This window comes from Chiloscyllium plagiosum, chromosome 12 (assembly GCF_004010195.1).
Source record: "Chiloscyllium plagiosum isolate BGI_BamShark_2017 chromosome 12, ASM401019v2, whole genome shotgun sequence".
NCBI classification, from domain to species: domain Eukaryota; kingdom Metazoa; phylum Chordata; class Chondrichthyes; order Orectolobiformes; family Hemiscylliidae; genus Chiloscyllium; species Chiloscyllium plagiosum.
In genome coordinates, this window is record NC_057721.1 from 23,850,175 (window position 1) to 23,869,871 (window position 19,697).

General features: G+C 38.9%; 1 protein-coding gene across 5 annotated transcripts in view; it reads left to right on the forward strand.

The window, feature by feature from the left end:
• The window catches only part of dmd (dystrophin), a 2,012,228-nt gene that overhangs the window by 825,321 nt on the left and 1,167,210 nt on the right, over window positions 1-19,697 (forward strand). For all 5 annotated transcript variants that reach the window (XM_043700735.1, XM_043700733.1, XM_043700734.1 and 2 more), the window contains 2 exons: window positions 14,606-14,707; window positions 19,051-19,158. In XM_043700735.1, coding sequence (XP_043556670.1) covers window positions 14,606-14,707; window positions 19,051-19,158 — 210 coding nt within the window. The remainder of the gene's footprint in view (window positions 1-14,605; window positions 14,708-19,050; window positions 19,159-19,697) is intronic.

Genomic DNA, 19,697 nt, shown 5'->3' on the forward strand with positions numbered 1-19,697 from the left:
CACTGAATCCTACCTTAGTGAAATTCCTGAGGTTACACTGCATTGGAGCTGTGTGCAAGAATATAAATATAAGAGACTAATTGTCGTGCAGAGCTTTTAATTCACATTTGTTACCTGTGTCACACATTCATCATTTCTAATAGCTGGGAATAAAAATGTTTGCCTAAAATAGCTTTTGAAATGGTTAAGTTTGAACTATCTATTCTTCACTGTAGAAAACGATTTGAGTAGGTCTCACTTGGACAGGTAGCTTTGTAATCAGTCCTCTAGTTCTTGTTTCTGTGGAAAACTACTCAATAGTACATGATTGCCAAATCTCATTAAAGAAAATCTTGAAAATGCTGCTATAATAATGCAAATGATTTCAGTACTTGAGGAAGTAACATTCACCTTTTTATGTTCCTTCAACGCATCAGCTTTATTATGCTGATGAGATAATTGCTATGTGTCAAAGTGAACTATTGCAGCAGTTTCAGATGGTTTGCCTTTGAAGATTTGAGTCTGACTGAATTTCTAATGTTGCAAAAGTGGAGGAGGTAATAAATTTTCTGACTTGATGTTAAATGTTTAATAGGAGAGTAGACTTATCGGTGTGGAATTCAGAGTCATAACAGGGCAGGAGATTATGCTGTGGGAGTGCACTGTCTCCAGCTACTTACAGCATGGTCCACACTGCAGCCCAGTCAGAGTAGGAAACTCAGACAGCATGGTCCACACGGCAGCCCAATTCTTAGGTGCAGCAAATTGAAAAGGTGAAGACTTAGAGAGCTAAGTGAGTTGGGAAGCTTGATCATCATGCCTGATAACATGATGAGGGTGAACAAATTCAGGAATCGAATAAAAGAGAAACACACCATTTTTATCTGTGGATGCTGTGGGTTTTGTTACAGCAACCCCCATGATGCAGGGAGCCATCTCCTCTATACAACGTGTCTAGCTGCATTGGGATGCAGAACAATGATGACAAAAGATGTAGCTACCTTTTGTCTACTGCAAGTTCTACTCTGTTCCCTTGGTTTTGTTACAATTCCTTGTGTAAGAGAAAGCTCAGCACTTTATTGATTGTGACTTGCCTACCAAAGCTGATTTAATTGGAAATGCCATTTAATAGTCAGGGCAACGAAAAGAAGTTGGGTGGCTTATGTTAATGAAAATAAAGCTCCAATTTATAGACATGCCAACTGAACAAGAAACATTAAAGTGGATACAGAGTGCACCTTCATGAAAGTTTGAATATCTATAGCATTGTTGGAGGCTAAAAGGTTGAATCTTTGTAATAAGACCATTTCAACTTGCTATTATGTCATGTAATACCTTTTTTAATGTCATAAAATTTTTCTTTGATTGAAAGTACATTAGCAGCGTCTTGTGAATAAGTTTGGTGACTGACTATCTTGGTGAACAAACAGTAAATATAAAACATATATTCAATCAACCCAGATTTTACTCTGGTATCTGACTTGTCCAATATCACCGACCACTGGGATTGTAATGTGAACTTGAAGCAGCAAGTGTTAACATGATCAGGCATTTCTTAAAGGGGTTAGACAATAACAAATAAGCTGTGAGAATGAAGTTTTCCAAAAGATTCCATGTTCCTCAAACAAACTTTCTGGAACATTGTTAGCTGTTATCTTAAAGGAATATTTGTTTCTTTAAGTTAAGTTGAAAATTATATGGATAAAGACACCAAGTGGATAGATCTGAAAGCCAACACTAGGCTTCTTTTTGTGTGATTTCAATAGCCACAGTTATTTTCACATAGTGAGGGCCTTCCTAGTTTAAAGAAATAAAGTGGCTTTATTTGAGTTACTAAACTCAATGAAAAAGGAACTTTTGGAATGTAAGTGGCAGAAAAAGCTGTGTTTATGGTATATTGAAATTTACACATTGGAGTTTATTGCAGTGATGGTGATGTGAATGGCCAACCTTCTAGAAAACAAATCTAGTGCATCAGACTTCAGTCGTGCCTGAAATCATCATTGGTACAAATCTGGCATTGGCTATTTGAGCTGTTTTGTAAGTGCAGGTATCAGTAACTGCTGAAAAGTCTGCACTGTGTTGCACTTTCAGGCTTGCTTCCTGTCTTCATGTCATAGTCTGGACTGTTCTTGAGCTGTTAACATTCCTGAAGTTAATGTAAACATAAGAAAAAATGGTTAGGCATAGGCCATATTATTGAGCCAACTCCACCAGTCAGTAAGTTTGTATGAATTTCAAGGTGAACTTCAGTTTCCTGACCTATCCCCATATCCTTAGATCCCCTTTGTCTATTGATCTCACAATTGAACATTCTCACCAACTGAACATCCGCAGTCCACTGCAGTAGCGAATACCAAAGACATTCAGTCTTCTGAGTGAAGGCACATCTGCTCATCGCAGTTCTATATGCTCAATCCTTTATCTGAAACAATTTCCCCCGGATTCAGATCCTTGAACAAGTAGAAACAACCTCTCAGCATCTACCCATTTGAATGCTGTGAGAAAGTTATAGCTAAGAATAAGCTGTCAATCAGACTCTAAACTGTAATGAACTTTATGCCCATTCTATTCAATCTCTCCCCATATTGCAGCCCAACTTTCTAACTGTCAGTCCAGTGAACTTTATTGCTCCCTTTGAAAACAAGCATATCCTTCTTCAGGCAATGGGGCCAGAGTGGTGTACACTGCTATAGTTGTGGCCTTGCGAACCATGCATAATTGCAGCAAGTCTTCCTTCAGCTTTATAGTACAACGTATAGTGCAAGAAAAAGCTGTCATAAATTTGTCCTCCTGATTTGCTTGTTGCACCTATTGAGTAATTACCTGTAAAGACCAAAATATACGAGTCTCTTTTAAAATATATTCTGCTTTTTGATTCCTCTTGCCAAAGTCTATGACCTAATATTATAATCGATATGCCAGTTTAATGCCTGCTGACTTTTCAGTTGCCGATATCCCAGTGCGGCCTTTGTGTCCTCCTCACAGCTTATTTTCTCATGCATTGTCAGAAAAGTTGTACAGATTGTAACAAAACAGAAAAGCTCAGCAGGTCTGGCAGCATCCGTGGAGAGAAATCAGTTAAATTTGCGCCTCTAGTCACTCTCCTTCAGAACTGATGGTAATTAGGAAAAGGTTTAAATTTATCCAGAAGGTAACTTGGGGGCACAGGTGGGTGAGTGGAAAAGTAAACGATAGGTAGAGATAGAGCCAAAGAGAGAGAAAAAACAGTTAGATAGTCAAAGGAGTAGGTGAAGGTCAGCCTGGGAGGAGGAATAGCTGTTAGTGAGCTGTCGGGTCCAGACCAATAAAATAAACAGCGTGTGATGTCTTGGGATTTTGTTTTAAATTGCACCAATAGAAGCAGCATGAATGGATAGGGTCAGGCTCCCACAGATCTGGGGTTTTAGTTTAGATTTCAGCAGTTGCTACGTTTTTGAAGTTTGTTATTGGAAGCTATGGCAAAAGAATGTTTTCTTGGTGTTCTTTCCTCCTGGCCTGAAGAAATACCACTGGTTCACTGAATTTGCCTTTGCCAAGGCTGTGTTTGAGAGATGTTACTATATTGGAAGAGTTGCTGTTTCGTAGTTAAATAATCTATTCTTGAGTTAAATTGTCTAACGGAGTTAAGTTATACCAATTCCTCTTTTTTTTGTTTGAATTTTAACTGTCGGGTAAAAATAAAGTTGTTTTGCTTAAAGTCGAGCTGTGTAACCAAATGAATTACCCGTGGAACACAGCAATTTACACTTGCCTTTGAATAAAATAGAAATTAGGATCGAGGCAATCTCCTTGGTATATGTGAAGGGGGTTTGGCATGGTCCATAAAACAGCATTATTTTGAAACCTCTTTACAAGCAAAGGTTTTGTTTGAAAATCAGAGAGCTCTCGTGGAAGTACCTGCATTTCTGCAGAGAATTGCTTAATGTAGCAATATCTATATGCATGAACTAAACTTAAGAAAATGAGCATTGTCATATTTAATTCCAGATTCAACCTGCTTTGATTCAGAACAGTGTCAAGAATCAATGCAAAAAGGCAATGACACGATAATGTTCTTGCTGTATTGAGTCCACTATAGCCAGTACCTAACAATTTGTATAACAAACCAGCTTTGAAAAATCAAAACAAAAACAGAAATTGCAGGAGAAGCTCAGCAATTCTGGCTTGCTTTGTGAAGAGAAAAGAGGGTTAATGTTTCAGGTCTGGTGAGCCTTCTTCAGGATTGATAAACCACTCCGAACTGAAGAACACTTCACAGATCTCCAGCATCCGCAGTTCTTTGTTTTATGTTATAAAAAAAAAGCTTAGTTTTGATGGTTTGGTTATCAGGGGCAGTGATAATATTTACCGTCTAAATGACAACATAGTTTTCGCAGTGATGCAAAATAGCTGATTACAAATTGGCTGCAGATTCTTTAAAATAAAGAAAATACTGTTGGAGTACAAAACAGGCTGTGAAGTCCTGCTGAGTCATTCCTCCTCATCTCCTACTGCCCAACATCAATGTAGCAATCATTTATTGAATTCAATCCTGAGAACGCTTTGATGGGGTTTTTCTTTACAGAAAAGACAACCACTTCAGTCTAAGTAGACTCTGTGTTCTCTTTAACAAACAGAAAGATATATTCCAGAAAGTAATCACAGTAACCATTTGCAACTGTTCCAATAATAGCCATTGCTACAAGTTCCCAAGAGATTTATGTAATGTTGAAATTCTCAAGATCTGCAAAAGGGTAGATGTTCAAGTCTGTCACAGTGCCTTCAAGGAGACTTTTTTTTAGTATCATCCTGAATTCATTACAATAGGCAGTTCCATACATGTTAATTAAGCCTGAATTTTAATAAAGCCAATCTCTACTGAGTCCACAGGTACTGAGACATGTCATATTTTGCAGTGATGGCCAAGTGTCAGCCCAATTAACAGCTGCAGATCACATAGTGAATTAATGAAGTGATCACAGAGGAAACTTTCAGGTGGCCTAATTCAAATTCTTCAAGATGTTTTCTTCAAGCACATTATTTAAAATAGGCAAAAGTGAGGACTACAGATGCTGGAGATTAGAGTCGAGAGTGTGGTGTTGGAAAAGCACAGCATGTGGGGCAGCATCCGAGGAGCAGGAGAGTCGACATTTCAGGCAAAAGCCCTTCATCAGGGTAAAAGCCCTTCATTCTTTAAAATGTTGAACAATTACAGTATTAGATGCCACCATGCAGATATGGGGATAGGGTAGAAATGGAATTGAAAAAGGTCATCCTTATTCTATTAAATAGCAGAACAAATTTGAGAGCCCGTATGTTTTACTCCTATTCCAAGTTCTTATGACCCATGGAAGTCAGAATCCAGAATTGAAGTCTGGTTGAATGGACAATAGTGTTATGAAATAGGCTACTAAGGAAAAGCACAGGTGGACAAAGTTAAGAAAGTGATACTCACATTTGTTTCTCGAGACAGAGAATTGAGAGATGTGCTGGGAAAATGGTTGTGTGTGTTTGCTCTAACCAAAGTCATTTGACTTACTGATATTTCTTGTTCTTAAAGTCTTGTAAAGTTCTATCAGGTTTTCAGAATAATGCAGGGCATTGTTTAGTCAGATTTGGTCTTTTTCATATTGGAGGTGACTGACAATGTAAAAGCTGAGGCTGTAGTTATCTCATATTGACTCAATTTCCCTATCAGTTTAGTACGCAGGTTTTAGATTTGTTATTAACTGCTAAGCAGAAGACTTCCTTGTTTATGATGTTCACTCATCTGTAAAATAATTTACATACCTTCAGTGCACACCAGATCATCCTTTGCACTAAATGCAAAATTCCAATTTCTCCTTCAATATGCCTTTCAATTAATGCTCACTGAAGAATGTGACGAATAATTCAACCAAAATAATTAGGAAAATATTCATGCACTGATTGCTTAAAACATTTAAAAGGCGTACATTGTCAATTTAACTGGCTTTTCTTTTTAATTCCATGCTACAGACAAAACTACTTTGTTATTACAGCAATATTTAATGATTAGTCAAACTATGTTTCCCCTTTCATTTATTTTGTTAAAAGCTGTGTATTCATGAAACCTTTGAAGTCTTATTCCTGCTGGATGTTTCCAGAAAGTGGGACAGGAGAAGAAATCTGCTGATAATATCTCTGCGGAGTTTCAATTTCTTTTCCTGTGAACAAATCAAATGTCTGCAACCTCCTAATGCTGTGCCAACATTCCCCTCAGTACTGATATAGGTTTCCTTAAAAAGACAACTTGATGGAGATCAAAAAAAAAGCTGATTTGGGAACATGGTTTGCCTTCTTTTCATGTCAGGTTTTAGAATGTGGCTCTAGTAGTAGATGTTTGTTATGACTCAGTGCAATATTAAATGGTGATATTCTGACTTTAATGCCACTGAATTGATATTCAACATGGGAAACAATAAAGATCAGTTTGGTTTTCAATGCATCCATTTGCTAATGGTTCAGTAACTGATAGTTAACAGAGCAGCTTTGCTATTGAGTGCAAACGCCATGAAGGAAGTGAATAACTTTCATCTTTTTCCACTTGAGCGGAGCTCATCAATGACCTGTTATAGAACCTGCATGAAATTTATCTTCCATTTAAATCAAATGGCAAAGATGAAAATTGACTTCAAAAAGTCATCTGCAAGTAGGAAAAGCACACAGTTAAGATGGAGAGAAAACAGAGTTAATGATTGAATGGTAACCATTCTGAGAGTTGAGTTCAGAAGAAGGGTCACTGAACTCGAAACGTTAACTTTGCTTTCTCTCCACAGATGCTGCCAGACCTGATGAGTTTCTCCAGCAATTTCTGTTTCTTTTTCAGATTTCCAGCATCTGCAGTTCTTTGTTTTATTGTACATGATTGAGATGTTTCAGTGACCATATCATTCCCTTATTCTTTTGAAGATTGACGAAAACTATGATTCAGCTGCATCAATGTATCAATATAGGTTGTTCGCAGTACTCCACACATGAGGCCATCTTTCAAATTTGAGACCGGTCAGTGAATTTATTTTCACACATGCCAACATACACGGTTATCCAAAAATGAGAAAAAAAATCAAACAATTCCAGACTCGCCCTGAATTTAGGTCTCTGCCTCGAGCCAACACATTAAGGTGATTTGAGTTAAGATTTTATTATTGTTTGACATTCGCAGAATTTGGGAATAACCATTTACAGATCGGCTTGATTTCCTTGGAAAACCTGAGATCCTGAAACCTGGCCAATGACACATCAAAATATGTAATTCAATTGAGAGTTCACTGTGACAAGATTGTTTTTGTAATTTTGGGCTGTCCGATATCCCATTATGTATAATGTACAAAATGTACAAAAGCACGTTTTTGTTACAGCTCCGAATTGGAAATTTCTGAAAACATTCCTGAGTATTGATGATGTGAGCTTTTTTACTGAAGGAGGCTGAGTAAATTGAGGAATTTTTGCAGTCTGTTCTCCAGCATCATGAAGCCTTTTGTTTTATTATGGCTTTGAAGCAAGATTAATTCAATCTGAAAGGATTGATTTTGATTTTCATATCTTCAAAAGGTAATGCATACTATGTATAACATAGCCTAATGTATACATGTACAAGAACTAAATTGCATAATTAATTGAGCGATAAGTAGCTCTGAATCTGATTTAATGGCTGGAAGAAGCCCTTCTATTGCAACAGTGCATATTGTGAACCAGGAAATGCTGAATGCGATAACCTTGGCCCACACTAATTTTGTTGTCTTTTGATGAAGACTAGAAAGATGAAAGCACCTTTCACCACCTTGGGAACTTGTTCCTAAATGACTGTTGTTGACAGGTCAGGTGCTGTGATGAATTAACAATTGGGGTCTCTACCTTTGAGTTTCACTCTCTTAGATTCCAAGAAGCCAGTTGATAAAGGAGAATATTGGAGCCAATATTTAGATAAGCTGTCATTTATTTACAGTGTAAATGTTGCAAGAATGTGTCTCCCATCTTAACTGCATTCAGATTTCAGTGAGTGCCTCTTTTTGTATTCAATTAAAGCCCTAATTAATGCCTTCCACTTCCATATAATTGGACAACTCTTATACAATGAATATCCTCTGGTAAAGGGCCATACAGTGTCCTTAATATGGACCCCATCACAAACCTGAGTGATAGCCATTTTAACACAATAATTAGAAAATGCTAGTTAGATTAGCTTCTCTACAGTGTGGAAACAGGCCCTTTGTCCAAATGCATCCAACCGACCCTCCAAAGAGTAACCCACCCAGATCCATTTCCCTCTGACTGATGAATCTAACACTATGGGCAAGTTAGCATGGCCAATTCACCTGACCTGCACATCTTTGGACTGTGGGAGGAAACCCACGCAGACACGGGGAGAATGTGCAAACGTCACACAGATAGTCGCCTGATGCTGGAATCGAACCCGGGTCCCTGGCACTGTGAGGCAGCAGTATTGACCACTGAGTCACTCTGCCATCCCGGCAGGTGCCAATTGTCCCCAGCAGTTGTCCAAGTGACTCTATAGACAACACAAAATTCTTGTGAATAGATTGCTGAAATACTTTGCAAATACCCAAAACATACACACACTGATTCGCTTTTACAGTGAAATTCAAATTCATTAATGAAGATCTCAAAGGGAGTGTTGTACAGTAAAATACCTAACCTTCCCTCCTCATTATAAAATCAAGTTTAATGATTTTCTATGTCCTGTTGAGAATCCTGGAACTGGAGTGCACATCTCTGATAAAGGTCATGCTTTAGTCATACCCTGATAACATTGAGTTTCTTGTTGGAGAGTTGCAAAGGCATGAGGTTGAAAGTGTCACATAAAAATCTTTAAAACTATGCAAATTAGTTTCCTCTGAATCCTGTGCCATTCTGCAATCATATAAGATCACAGCCTGCATGACACATTCCCTGTACGAATGAGATGCAATCTGTTCCGTTGAATGATGAAAGTTAGATATTCAGTCCATGATGATTCATAGCTAATTGGATTAAGGTATGTTGATTCATTTGAGTTCGTCAGAGATTTCAGACAGGAGTAGCTAATGCTTTGCTCCAAAATTAACAATAAGGGAAGAAAATAAAGATCCATGTTCAGTGCCAGTCAGATCTTCCTTTAAAAAAGAGCTATGAGAATAAATAATTAAGGTAGGTTGATTGCTGATTGGAAAAGAAAAAAATAAATATTGTGTCAGTTACTTAGAATAACAAATTGTTATTCCTATTTTTCACTTACAATTCAGAGTATAGGAAATATTGAAAAACAACTTGAATTTTGTGCATGAATTTTGCTATTTTCATTCAGTAATTTGTATTCTGCAAAATTAAACCACTTCTGGGATATTCATCAACCTTACCTTACTGTATTTTTCATCAGTTCTGCCTCTTATAAATTTGGAGGAATGCACAAGGGTACATGTGCGAATTTGCAGTGTGCAGATTGTATCAAGGAGGAGTATTTCTCCATCTCTAAGACTATGCAGTCACACAAGTTAACATCAAGTGTTTAAGTCTTGTTGGAATTTCTTTTCTAATGTATACTCCAGGTCGTCCATTGGTGAAGGAAGAATCCAAGGGCAGTCTTTACTTGAGATAGATTTATCCACAGAATGAAACATTTAAGACATATATCTCTTGACTCCACTTCACTTCACGATATAGGTTGTCCTTTTATAACATGCATTTCGTCAATGCAATTTGGCTGTAAAATGACGGTGAATTGGGGAATGATTTTTTTAAAATGTGAACTCCTATTTCCATACCCATTTACCTTAGGCCTGCTCGAAGTGTTTACTTCAGGTGAAGCAAAAGAGGTTGGATGATCGGGAATTTTTTTCTGACCTTATTGTTGAAGTTGGCGATGATGGTTTTAGAAATGATTGCAGGAGAAAAAATTTAGATTTCAAGATTTTCCTCATTCTGGACAATGCACCGAGCCATCCTCCCAGCATTGCTGAGCTTTCTGAAAACATCAAAGTGCGATTTCTACATCTGAACACAACCTCTCGCAGTCAATCCAGGGACCAGGATTCAATAGCAGATTTTAAAGTTTGTTATTTAAGGCGCACATTCAGGAAGCTAATTGCAGCTACTGAGGGGGATAATAAGGACAGTCTCCTTCAGTTTGGAAGAGCTTTAACATTAAGCATGTTATTGACATCATTGTGGTGGCCTGGGGTGATGTCAGTAAGGACTGCTTGCATTCAGTTTGGTGGAAGCTGCTCTGAGATTTTCTTCATGATTTTAAAGGCATTGAACCGTCAGAGGAGCTTCCAGCAATCAAAGAACATTGTGTCATTCTTGCAAAGCAAGTTGGATTTGAACAAGTGGAGGCTGAGGATGTCGAGGATCTGCTTGAGCCCCATTGCGAAGACCTCTCCACAGCTGATCTACAACAACTTGTTGCTGCGGGGGAAACTGAAGCTGGAGATGAAGACGATGAAATCCAGGATGCAGCATCACGAGAGCTTTCTACCTCTCTTTTGTCTTCTGTCCTGAGGTGGGTTGAGAAGCAATTGCAGCTCTTAGAAGACAATGACCACAATGCAGAACATAGCAGGCTAGCAGTTCATGGCATAAAGTCTTACGTAGCATCCTATGATCAACTTCTTCATGTAAGAAAGATAGCAAAGCAGTAAAATCAAGATACCTTTTTTAAGCCAACCCCCAAGAAACATCTGAGGACAATGAACCACAGTGATCCACTTCCGGACTAAATATTTTCTTTTGTCTTAACCTTGCACCCAGGGCTGCACCTGAAAGTAATGTCTATGCTGCTGATGATCCTCAGCTCCTGTTTTAATACATATCTCAACTGCAACTCAGCAAACTCTGAAACCCCTTATAGTGTTAAATTTACTATATTATTTCATTAAAGTGTATGATTTTAACATTTACTTAGACTGTGCTGTAGTTTATGTTAGACTAACTATTATTTTTGTTTCAATATTTACTGTTATTTTTGGTGGTTTACCCTAACCCTGTTTTTTTTCCCATTGACCCATTATTTGTATTGCATGAGGTCACATGAAAACTCAATTACCATGTTACAGCAGAACAAACTCTGTATACTTGCTCAAGTAACTGGCCAATCAATGCCATCCTGTATATGCTTACATTGACTTGATAGGGTTAACATCTAGTGGCTCCTAGGGTAGAGTGGTAGTGTCCATACCTTTGAGCCAAAAGGCCTGGGTTAAAGCTTTATTTGTTCCAGTGGTGTCCCACAACATATCTGAACAGGTTGTTTTTTAAAAAAAATCATCTGGAGAGAGTGTGTAGTGCAGTGATAGTGTCCCCACCTCTAGGTCTGGGTTCAAGTCCCACCTGCTTCAGATGTGTGTCACAAGTATTTCCTGAACCGGTTTATTAAAAAATATCTACATGTGGGATCAACTTATAGGAAGCACTGACAATACTGAACCAGAGAGAAGTCCCACACGGAAAAGAAAAATTTCAACATCACACTTCATGGATAAAAATCAGAAATGTATTCTGGACGATCTTTGTATGGTGTGTGTTCACACCTATCCCCGCCCAGTAACTCTATAATGGCAGCTCTATAATGGTTCTTTGTGCTGTTCTGTATAGTCATTACCAATCTCACCACCCCCACTGTCATTGAAAGCTACAGCCAAGAGCTTCTGGTTGACATGTTCACATCTGATCCTTGATTGTCTATTTTATTCCAGATCAGCACACTGCCTGATTGTCTGTTGCCCAAGTCCCTTTGATATATTTTGTATTATTTAGTTTTTCCAATGTAATGTGCATGATTAGCAAAAGCAGTGTATCTCCAGAAGGTTTGAAGTTCTTATATGTCACTTGGTGCCATTTCACTGTAAGCTAGTCTTGCATTTGACAGCGAGTGCTAACACACCTATGCAAGTGTCGGTTGTTGGTATGAAAAGCTGACAGTTTGTAAGTACTGGGTCACTGTGGAGAGCAATTTTCCATATTCCCACTGGCTGCTGAGTGCTAAACATTAGACAGGTGATTGTGCGCAAATTCCGTAGAGTACAGAGAGGACTGCAAGGTATTCTAAGGTGACCTTCGGAAGGAATGGATTGTGTTGAATTGTCCTGATTTTGATCAGGAAATCTTGATTAAAGCAGCATGATTTAGTAATTGATGAGAGTCCGTGAAGTACTGACATTGGCATGTATGTGTTCCAGGAATTGAACCTGGAGAATTCTTCACTTGTATAGCTTACTCCCATAACAGACAATGCTGTGTAATCCACAAAGACTACAGAAGGCTACAAAATGCTGGAAATATGGAGATCTAGTTACATCTATAGGGAGGGAAATAAAATTAATATACAGGGCTTTTCTGAGAGCTTTGGGACACCAATCGGAACCAAATGTGTTTCTGAGCGCACATTTGCCAGTTAGCAGGCTGGTGGTGGTATTTTTCTGAGGTTTACCATTCTAATCAGCTACCTCTGAGCTCCTGTCCATGTACCTGATAGTCATTCCACAGAATTGTTATTTAAGGAGCATGGGGTTGGGGGTGTGGCACTCTGCCTCAGGTTATGTACTGGCAAGCATTCATTGGCCCCAAATCTGGCTTGTAATTATGCATGCTGTTTCACATCAAGTAGCTGATGTCCAAGTCAGGCCACCCTGGGGAAACTTCTTTTTCATCAACCTGAGTCAATATCTTGATTTGTATATACCTGCGCTTTCCATTATTTATTATTTGCAGATGTGTATTAGTGTCTCAAATACAGCTTGTACTCTAAAATACTTATGCCTTTGACTTTTCAAAGCTGTTGTAATATCATATAAGTACTGATGAGGCATTCACATTATTGTCCACTTTGTGGTGTTATTTCATTTGCTAAAGAGGAACCTTTGTTCAGCAAAATAAAAAAACACAGCCTGAAAATGTAAATATATGAAATGTAAATTTTGAGTTGGTTTCTTAACAACATTTTTATGATGGATTATCAATATTTGATTAGTAAAACATTCCCAGAGAATTAGAGTCGTGAGCAATGAAGTTCCATTTTGTTCTTTAAAAAAAAAACAATCTCGAAGAATGGAGAATTGTTAACAACTAAAGGAAACAATAGTGTTTAGCCAAAGCTCCTCATGATCTTTGCTTTTCCCTTTGTGATTACACTGTACATCAAACTGCTGTAATCCTTCTAGGACCTGTTCAGTGCTTCAAAAACAATTGTATCACTAACAAAGTTATAATATTTCTCTATTTTTCTTAGTTTATAAACCAGAGCAAAGATCTGCCATTCTACCCAAGATCAGGGTGTATGCATATTCGACCAGTTTCTTATAGTAGTTGGGGACTGGGAGTAGGTGGGTAATTTGGTGCCAGAACATCTTTGAGATCCCCACTGATGACCTGAGAAGTGCCAGTGAAAGATATCTCTGGTTGGTGTCAGTTCTCCTTTTCACTGATTAAGGTTATTAAAGGATTGGACACTCTGGAGGCAGGAAACATGTTTCCGCTGATGGGTGAGTGCCGAACCAGAGGACACAGCTTAAAAATACGGGGTAGACCATTTAGGACAGAGATGAGGAGAAACTTGTTCACCCAAAGAGTGGTGACTGTGTGGAATGCTCTGCCCCAGAGGGCAGTAGAGGCCTAGTCTCTGGATTCATTTAAGAAAGATTTGGATAGATATCTCAAGGATTGTGGAATCCAGGGTTATGGAGATAAGGCAGGAACAGGATACTGATTAAGGATGATCAGCCATGATCATATTGAATGGTGGTGCAGGCTCGAAGGGCAGAATGGCCTACTCCTGCACCTGTCTATTGTCTGTTGTCACTGGCATGGTTGGAAAACATGAGTTGTAGTCACACAACTCCTTTAGAGGAATTCTTTTCAAATGATTCACTAAATTAAATTAAAAGTCTGTCTTTCTTCATTTTCAAGGTTCATCCCTCAATTCTGGCCCAAATGCCAGAACCCTACCCCTTCCATCACCACATATTGTGGCTGATTTAGAATCATGGAGTCACACAACATAGAAACAGACCCTCCAGTTCAACTCGTCTATGCTGACCAGGTTTCTTAAACTGGACCTGTCTCATTTGCCTATGTTTGGCCGATATCCCGCGAATTCTTTCCTATTCATGTGTCTGTGCAAAGGTCTTTTAAATATTATAATTGTCCTTGCATCTACAATTTACCCTGGCGTTCATTCCATATATGTACCACCTTCTGTCTGGAAAAAAGTTGCTACTCAGGTCCCATTTTAAACTTTCCCCTCTCAACTTAAACCTGTGCCCTCTCGTTTTGCATTGACTGAAACATTCTTCAACTGTGAAGATTATAGTAATCTCCTTACTGCAGACTTTCCCCTACTCTTGAAGAATCTTATTTAAGGTGAGGCAGAACTGCTTCCCAAGCAAAGCAGTCGAAAACTCTCATGTATACTGAGACCAGGAGTCCTCAGACGAAGGCAGTGCTTTTGTCTGTTCTGGTGACTGTGGTCAGTGTTAGGGTTGACCCCACAAATCAATACAGCAAATCTAAAGCCTTAGTGACCTACATAATGGAACTTAATATAAAGTGGAATCTCTTGACTTGGGAAAGTACCTTAACTTTGAAATATTCTTCTTTAATCAATGCCTTTAATAATCTGTTTGTGTTGCAGATTCTTGGAGAGAGATGGGCAGCTATATGCAAATGGACTGAAGAGCGTTGGGTATTATTGCAAGAGATACTTTTTAAATGGCAGTACTTCACTGAAGAACAGGTAGCTCACACTACTAATTACCTTGCTAGTGTTCAGACTTAGATCACATTGAAGTTAATTCTTGGTAAGAAAATCTCATTTAAATGCCTTGAAGTAACCAGATTTTTCATATTGGCTGTGGTCAATCTTAACACCTTGCTTAGAGCTGTCACTATAAAGCTCTTTTTATGTCAACTAAGCCATTGATGGTCTTATCAAAGCTAAATTAACTTCAAAGCAGCAAAATAAGACTTTTGTTTTAAGAAAGGAGGGAGGCAGAAGTGAGGAAATTATAGGTCAGTTAGCCTGACCTTGGTCATCATTAAGATTTTAGTGTCCATTATTAAGGATGAAACTTAGAAGTATTTGAAAGTGTGTGTAAAATATGGCAGAGCCTGCACACCCCCTTCAAGTGGAATGGATCATGCTGACTGAATGTTAAAATTCTCTGAGGAGGTAATGAAGTTACACAAAGGAGAACCAGTATTCATCATAGAGATGTGCAACACAGAAACAGAACCTTCAGTCCACTTTGTCCATGCCAACCAGATATCCAAACTTAATCTAGTCCCATTTGCCAGCACTTGGTCCATATCCTTATAAACCCTTCGAATTCACACACCCATCCAGATGCCTTTTAAATGTTGTAATTGTACCACTTCCTTTGGCATCTCATTCCATACATGCCACCACCCTCTATGTGAAAAAGTCGCCCCTTAGGTCTCTTTAAGTTTTTTCTCCTCTCATCCTGAATCTATGCCCTCTAGTTCTGGACTCCCCCACCCCGGGGAAAGACTTTGTCTATTTATCCTATAAGGTCACCCATCAGCCTCCAACGCTCCAGGGAAAACAGCTCCAGCCTAATCAGCCTCTCCCTACAGCTCACACCCTGCAACCCTGGCAACATCCTTGTAAATCTTTTCTGAACCCTTTCAAGTTTCACAACATCCTATTTGAATTAGTGATTTTTGAGAAGATTTGCAGCTCAGGTTGATGATAAGTATGTGAGTTAGTAGTAGTACCTAATGGATTCTTTAGGTTCATTAAGTACTGTTTAAGTGTGTAGGTAGGTTTGTGGGCTAGCATGATGCAAAGTAGTTTGGAAGTCATTTGTGATATGTCTTTGATGTAAGGTAATGTGGCTATAGTTTTTGGTTGTGTTGTGTCTGCTTGTTTGGGTTTGTTCCTGAGGAATCGGTGGATTGTGTTTATTGGGTTCATGTTTTTCTTGAAAACATTGCATAGATATTTTTCATCTGCTTTTTGTAGTTATTGGGTGCTGCAGTTTGATATAGCTCATTGAAATAATGTCTTGATGCAGCTCTGTTTGTGTGTGTTGAGAGGATTGCTTCTGAAATTAAGTATTTGGCTCATGTGTGGTTGTCTTTCTGTAGATTCTGGTTTGAAGCTCTCCGTTAACTGTACTGTCAACTGTCACGTCTCGGAATGGGAGTCTTGTTGTTCTCCTCCTCTTTTGTGAATTTTATGCCTGTCAGGATATTGTTGATGCTGTTGTATGTTTCCTAAAGAATCCATTAGATACTACCTGCAAAACTAATGTCATTTACAAGATACCATGCAAGAACTGTAAAAAAAAAAATACTACATCAGACAAACCAGCAGAAAACTTGCCACCATGATACATGAACACTAACTAGCCACCAAAAGACATCACCCACTATTACTAGTTTCTGCACATACAGACAAAGACGGACACCACTTTGACTGGGACAACATACACATCCTAGGATAGGCAAAACAAAGACACACACGAGAATTCTTAGAGGCATGGCATTCTAACCAGAACTCCATCAATAAACACAACGATTTAGATCCCATCGACCTTCCCTTGAAAAAAAAACGGAAATGACATCACCCACCTGAAGAAGTCAAGACTCATAGTTAGAGAGGTGGGGCATACCACCAGTGCCCCATCGGAGACTCTCACTGATGATGTTACCGAGTATGGCAATGTCTGAAAACAAACTTTCAAGCTCAGCAAGCTAACTTAGATACATATCCAATTTGGATTTCCAGAAGGACTTTGACAAAGTGCATCAGATGAGGCTGCTAAATAAGATAAGAATCCAGGGAGTTAGGGGTAAGCTACTGGCATGGATAAGGTTTGGCTGACTAGCAGATTGCAGAGAGTCGGGATAAAGGGGTATTTTTTGGAATGGCAGCTAATGATCTGTCGAATTCTGCATGGATCAGTGTTGAGACCACAACTGTTAACTTGATACATTTATGATCTGGGTGCAGGAACTGAGAACATTGTCTTTAGGTTTGAAGATCACACTAAGATAGGTGGAGGGACAGGCAGTGTTGAGGAAGCAGGGAGGCTGCAAAACTATTTGGATAGGCTAGTAAGTGGCAGATGGAATGTGCAAATGTGTGACGTTATGTACTTTGGTAGGAAGAACAGAAATGTGGACTATTTTCTTTCTGAGGAAGTACTTCAGAAATCTGAAGCACAAAGGGCCTTAGGAGGCTGAGTACAGGATTCTTGTAAGGTTAACACACAGGCTCATTGGCATTCATTTCAAGGGGGCGAGCACACAAGAGCAAAAATGTACTGTTGAGGCTGTATAAAGTTCTGGTCAGACTGCATTTGGAATATTATGAGCAGTTTTGAGCCCCCAGTCTAAGGATGCTGACATTGGAGGGGATGCAATGGAGGTTGACAAGAATGATCCAGGGGATGAGGAGCTTGTCATATGATGAGTGGTTGAGTTGAGAAGGATGAGGAGGAATCTAATTGAAACTTACAAAATACTGAGAGGCCTGGACAGAGTGGATATGGAGATGTTTCCACAAATAGGAGAATCAAGGACCCAAGGGCACAGCTTCAGAGTGAAGAGACAATCCTTTAGAACTGAGGTGAGGAGGAATTTCTTCAGCCAGTGTGGGGTGAATCTATGAAACTCACTGCTGCAGAAGGCTGTACAACCAAGTCATTGAATGTGTTTAAGACAGAGATATATGAGTTCTTGATTAATAAGTTGATTAAGGGTTACGGGGAGAAGGCAGAAGATTGGGGTTGAGAAACATATCAGCTTTGATAGGTTGGAACCGAATGGCCTGATTCTGCTCCTATAAATCTTATGGCCCTTAAGAATCTATTTTCTGTAAGGCTTTATTAAAGTAAATTTAATACACTTTTAAGTCACCCCAAAAACCATGACTCGTGGATTGGATTTTCAGTGGTATCCCATTATGGAACACTGTCGTTTTTCTTTTCACCTTGGTAACACTCTATAACATTAATAAACAGCAGTGGCAGAAAAGGGAAAGAATGCTGCACAGCTAAAACTGGCAGTTTGTTTTCATAGTCGTGACAGTTTGGCATTGATAAAGCTATAAATTTACAACATTAGGGATAATACTCAATCCTTCTGTCCTGTGTCAGATCTGTAGTTTCACCTCTTTCTTGAGGAGATGGTTAAAACTAAATGGAGTATTTACAGGATTGTGATTAAATATTCCTGATGGTGGCTGAAGCATGAAAACTGATGGGTAACAAGCCACAGTTAAATTCTTTGAACCCAGCACTGCTTAACCCATACACAGTATAGAGCATATTAGGAGTCATAGATGTTCAGTCTGCAGGTGATGCTTGTGTATGACCTCTCAGAAACTGAGCTCCTTCATTGAAATGTATGGGAAAATGGCCTTTTGCGGAACATCCAGGAGACTGAACTCCTTTCCAATGGGTTTCCAAAGCAAAACACCTTATCCGATCATTGACTATGATCAATGGCTAGAGATTAGATTAGATTACTTACAGTGTGGAAACAGGCCCTTCGGCCCAACAGGCCCACCGAGCCGCCAAAGCGCAACCCACCCAGACCCATTTCCCTACATTTACCCCTTCACCTAACACTACGGACAATTTAGCACAGCCAATTCACCTAACCTGCACATTTTTGGACTGTGGGAGGAAACCAGAGCACCCGGAGGAAACCCACGCAGACACAGGGAGAATGTGCAAACTCCACACAGACAGTCGCCTGAGGCGGGAATTGAACCCGGGTCTCTGGCACTGTGAGGCAGCAGTGCTAACCACTGTGCCACCGTGCCACCCACAGAGATTTGCATCATTCAAAACGCTAACACTTTTCCACATCTAGAGATCTCAGACTTATTGACCTTCTCAGAGGCCTGGAATTGGAGTTGAAAGCAAGTCATTCCTGGTTTTGAAGGACTACTTCAGTAAAAAGATATTGCTACAACAATTGTTGGCATGATCTGGTTTCTGCATGGTTTGAGAAGCAAGTCTAACTTAAAAATTGTTCTTGCTTGTGTTCTCATCACCTCAATTTGAAAAGCAAGGTCTTTAACATAAACCTTCTGATTTGTTTTAGTCCCTGTTTGATGCATGGTTGATGGAGAAAGAAGAATCGGTGGAAAAGATTCAGACAACTGGTTTCAAAGACCAGAATGAGATGGTTGCTAATTTGCGAAAGTTAGCGGTAAGTGTAATAGCTTTTCAAAGTGGTCTTTTAATAATGTGATCAGATAATAATTATCCTGTAAGTTGGTAGCCTTGTAATGAATACTGCAGGTTGATGATTTGGGTAAGACAAACTCATATCACTAAATGCCCTTAGCCAATGTTAAATTACACATTATCAAATTAATTTCTCAGTATTTCTTCTTTTATTATTTTTGTACTTTGAAAATAATATAACTATTCCATTTTTTAAAAAATGAGGATAGACTGAAGAAAGCTGGGCACAGAGTGATTTGCAGGACCTGGTGTAAATCACAAAATTCCACAGGTGGTAGGAAAGTTAATTAAATGTTGGCCTTTATTTCAAAGGGAATAGAGTATAAAAATAGGAAGTTCTAGCTTAAACTATACAAGGCATTATTCACACCATCCCTGGAATACTGCAAACCGTCTTGGTCCCTTTATATTAAAAAAAAGTTACATCGGCATTGGAGGTCATCCAGATAATATTCACTTGGTTGATTCTAAGTAGGAAGGGATTTTCTTATGATGAGAGTT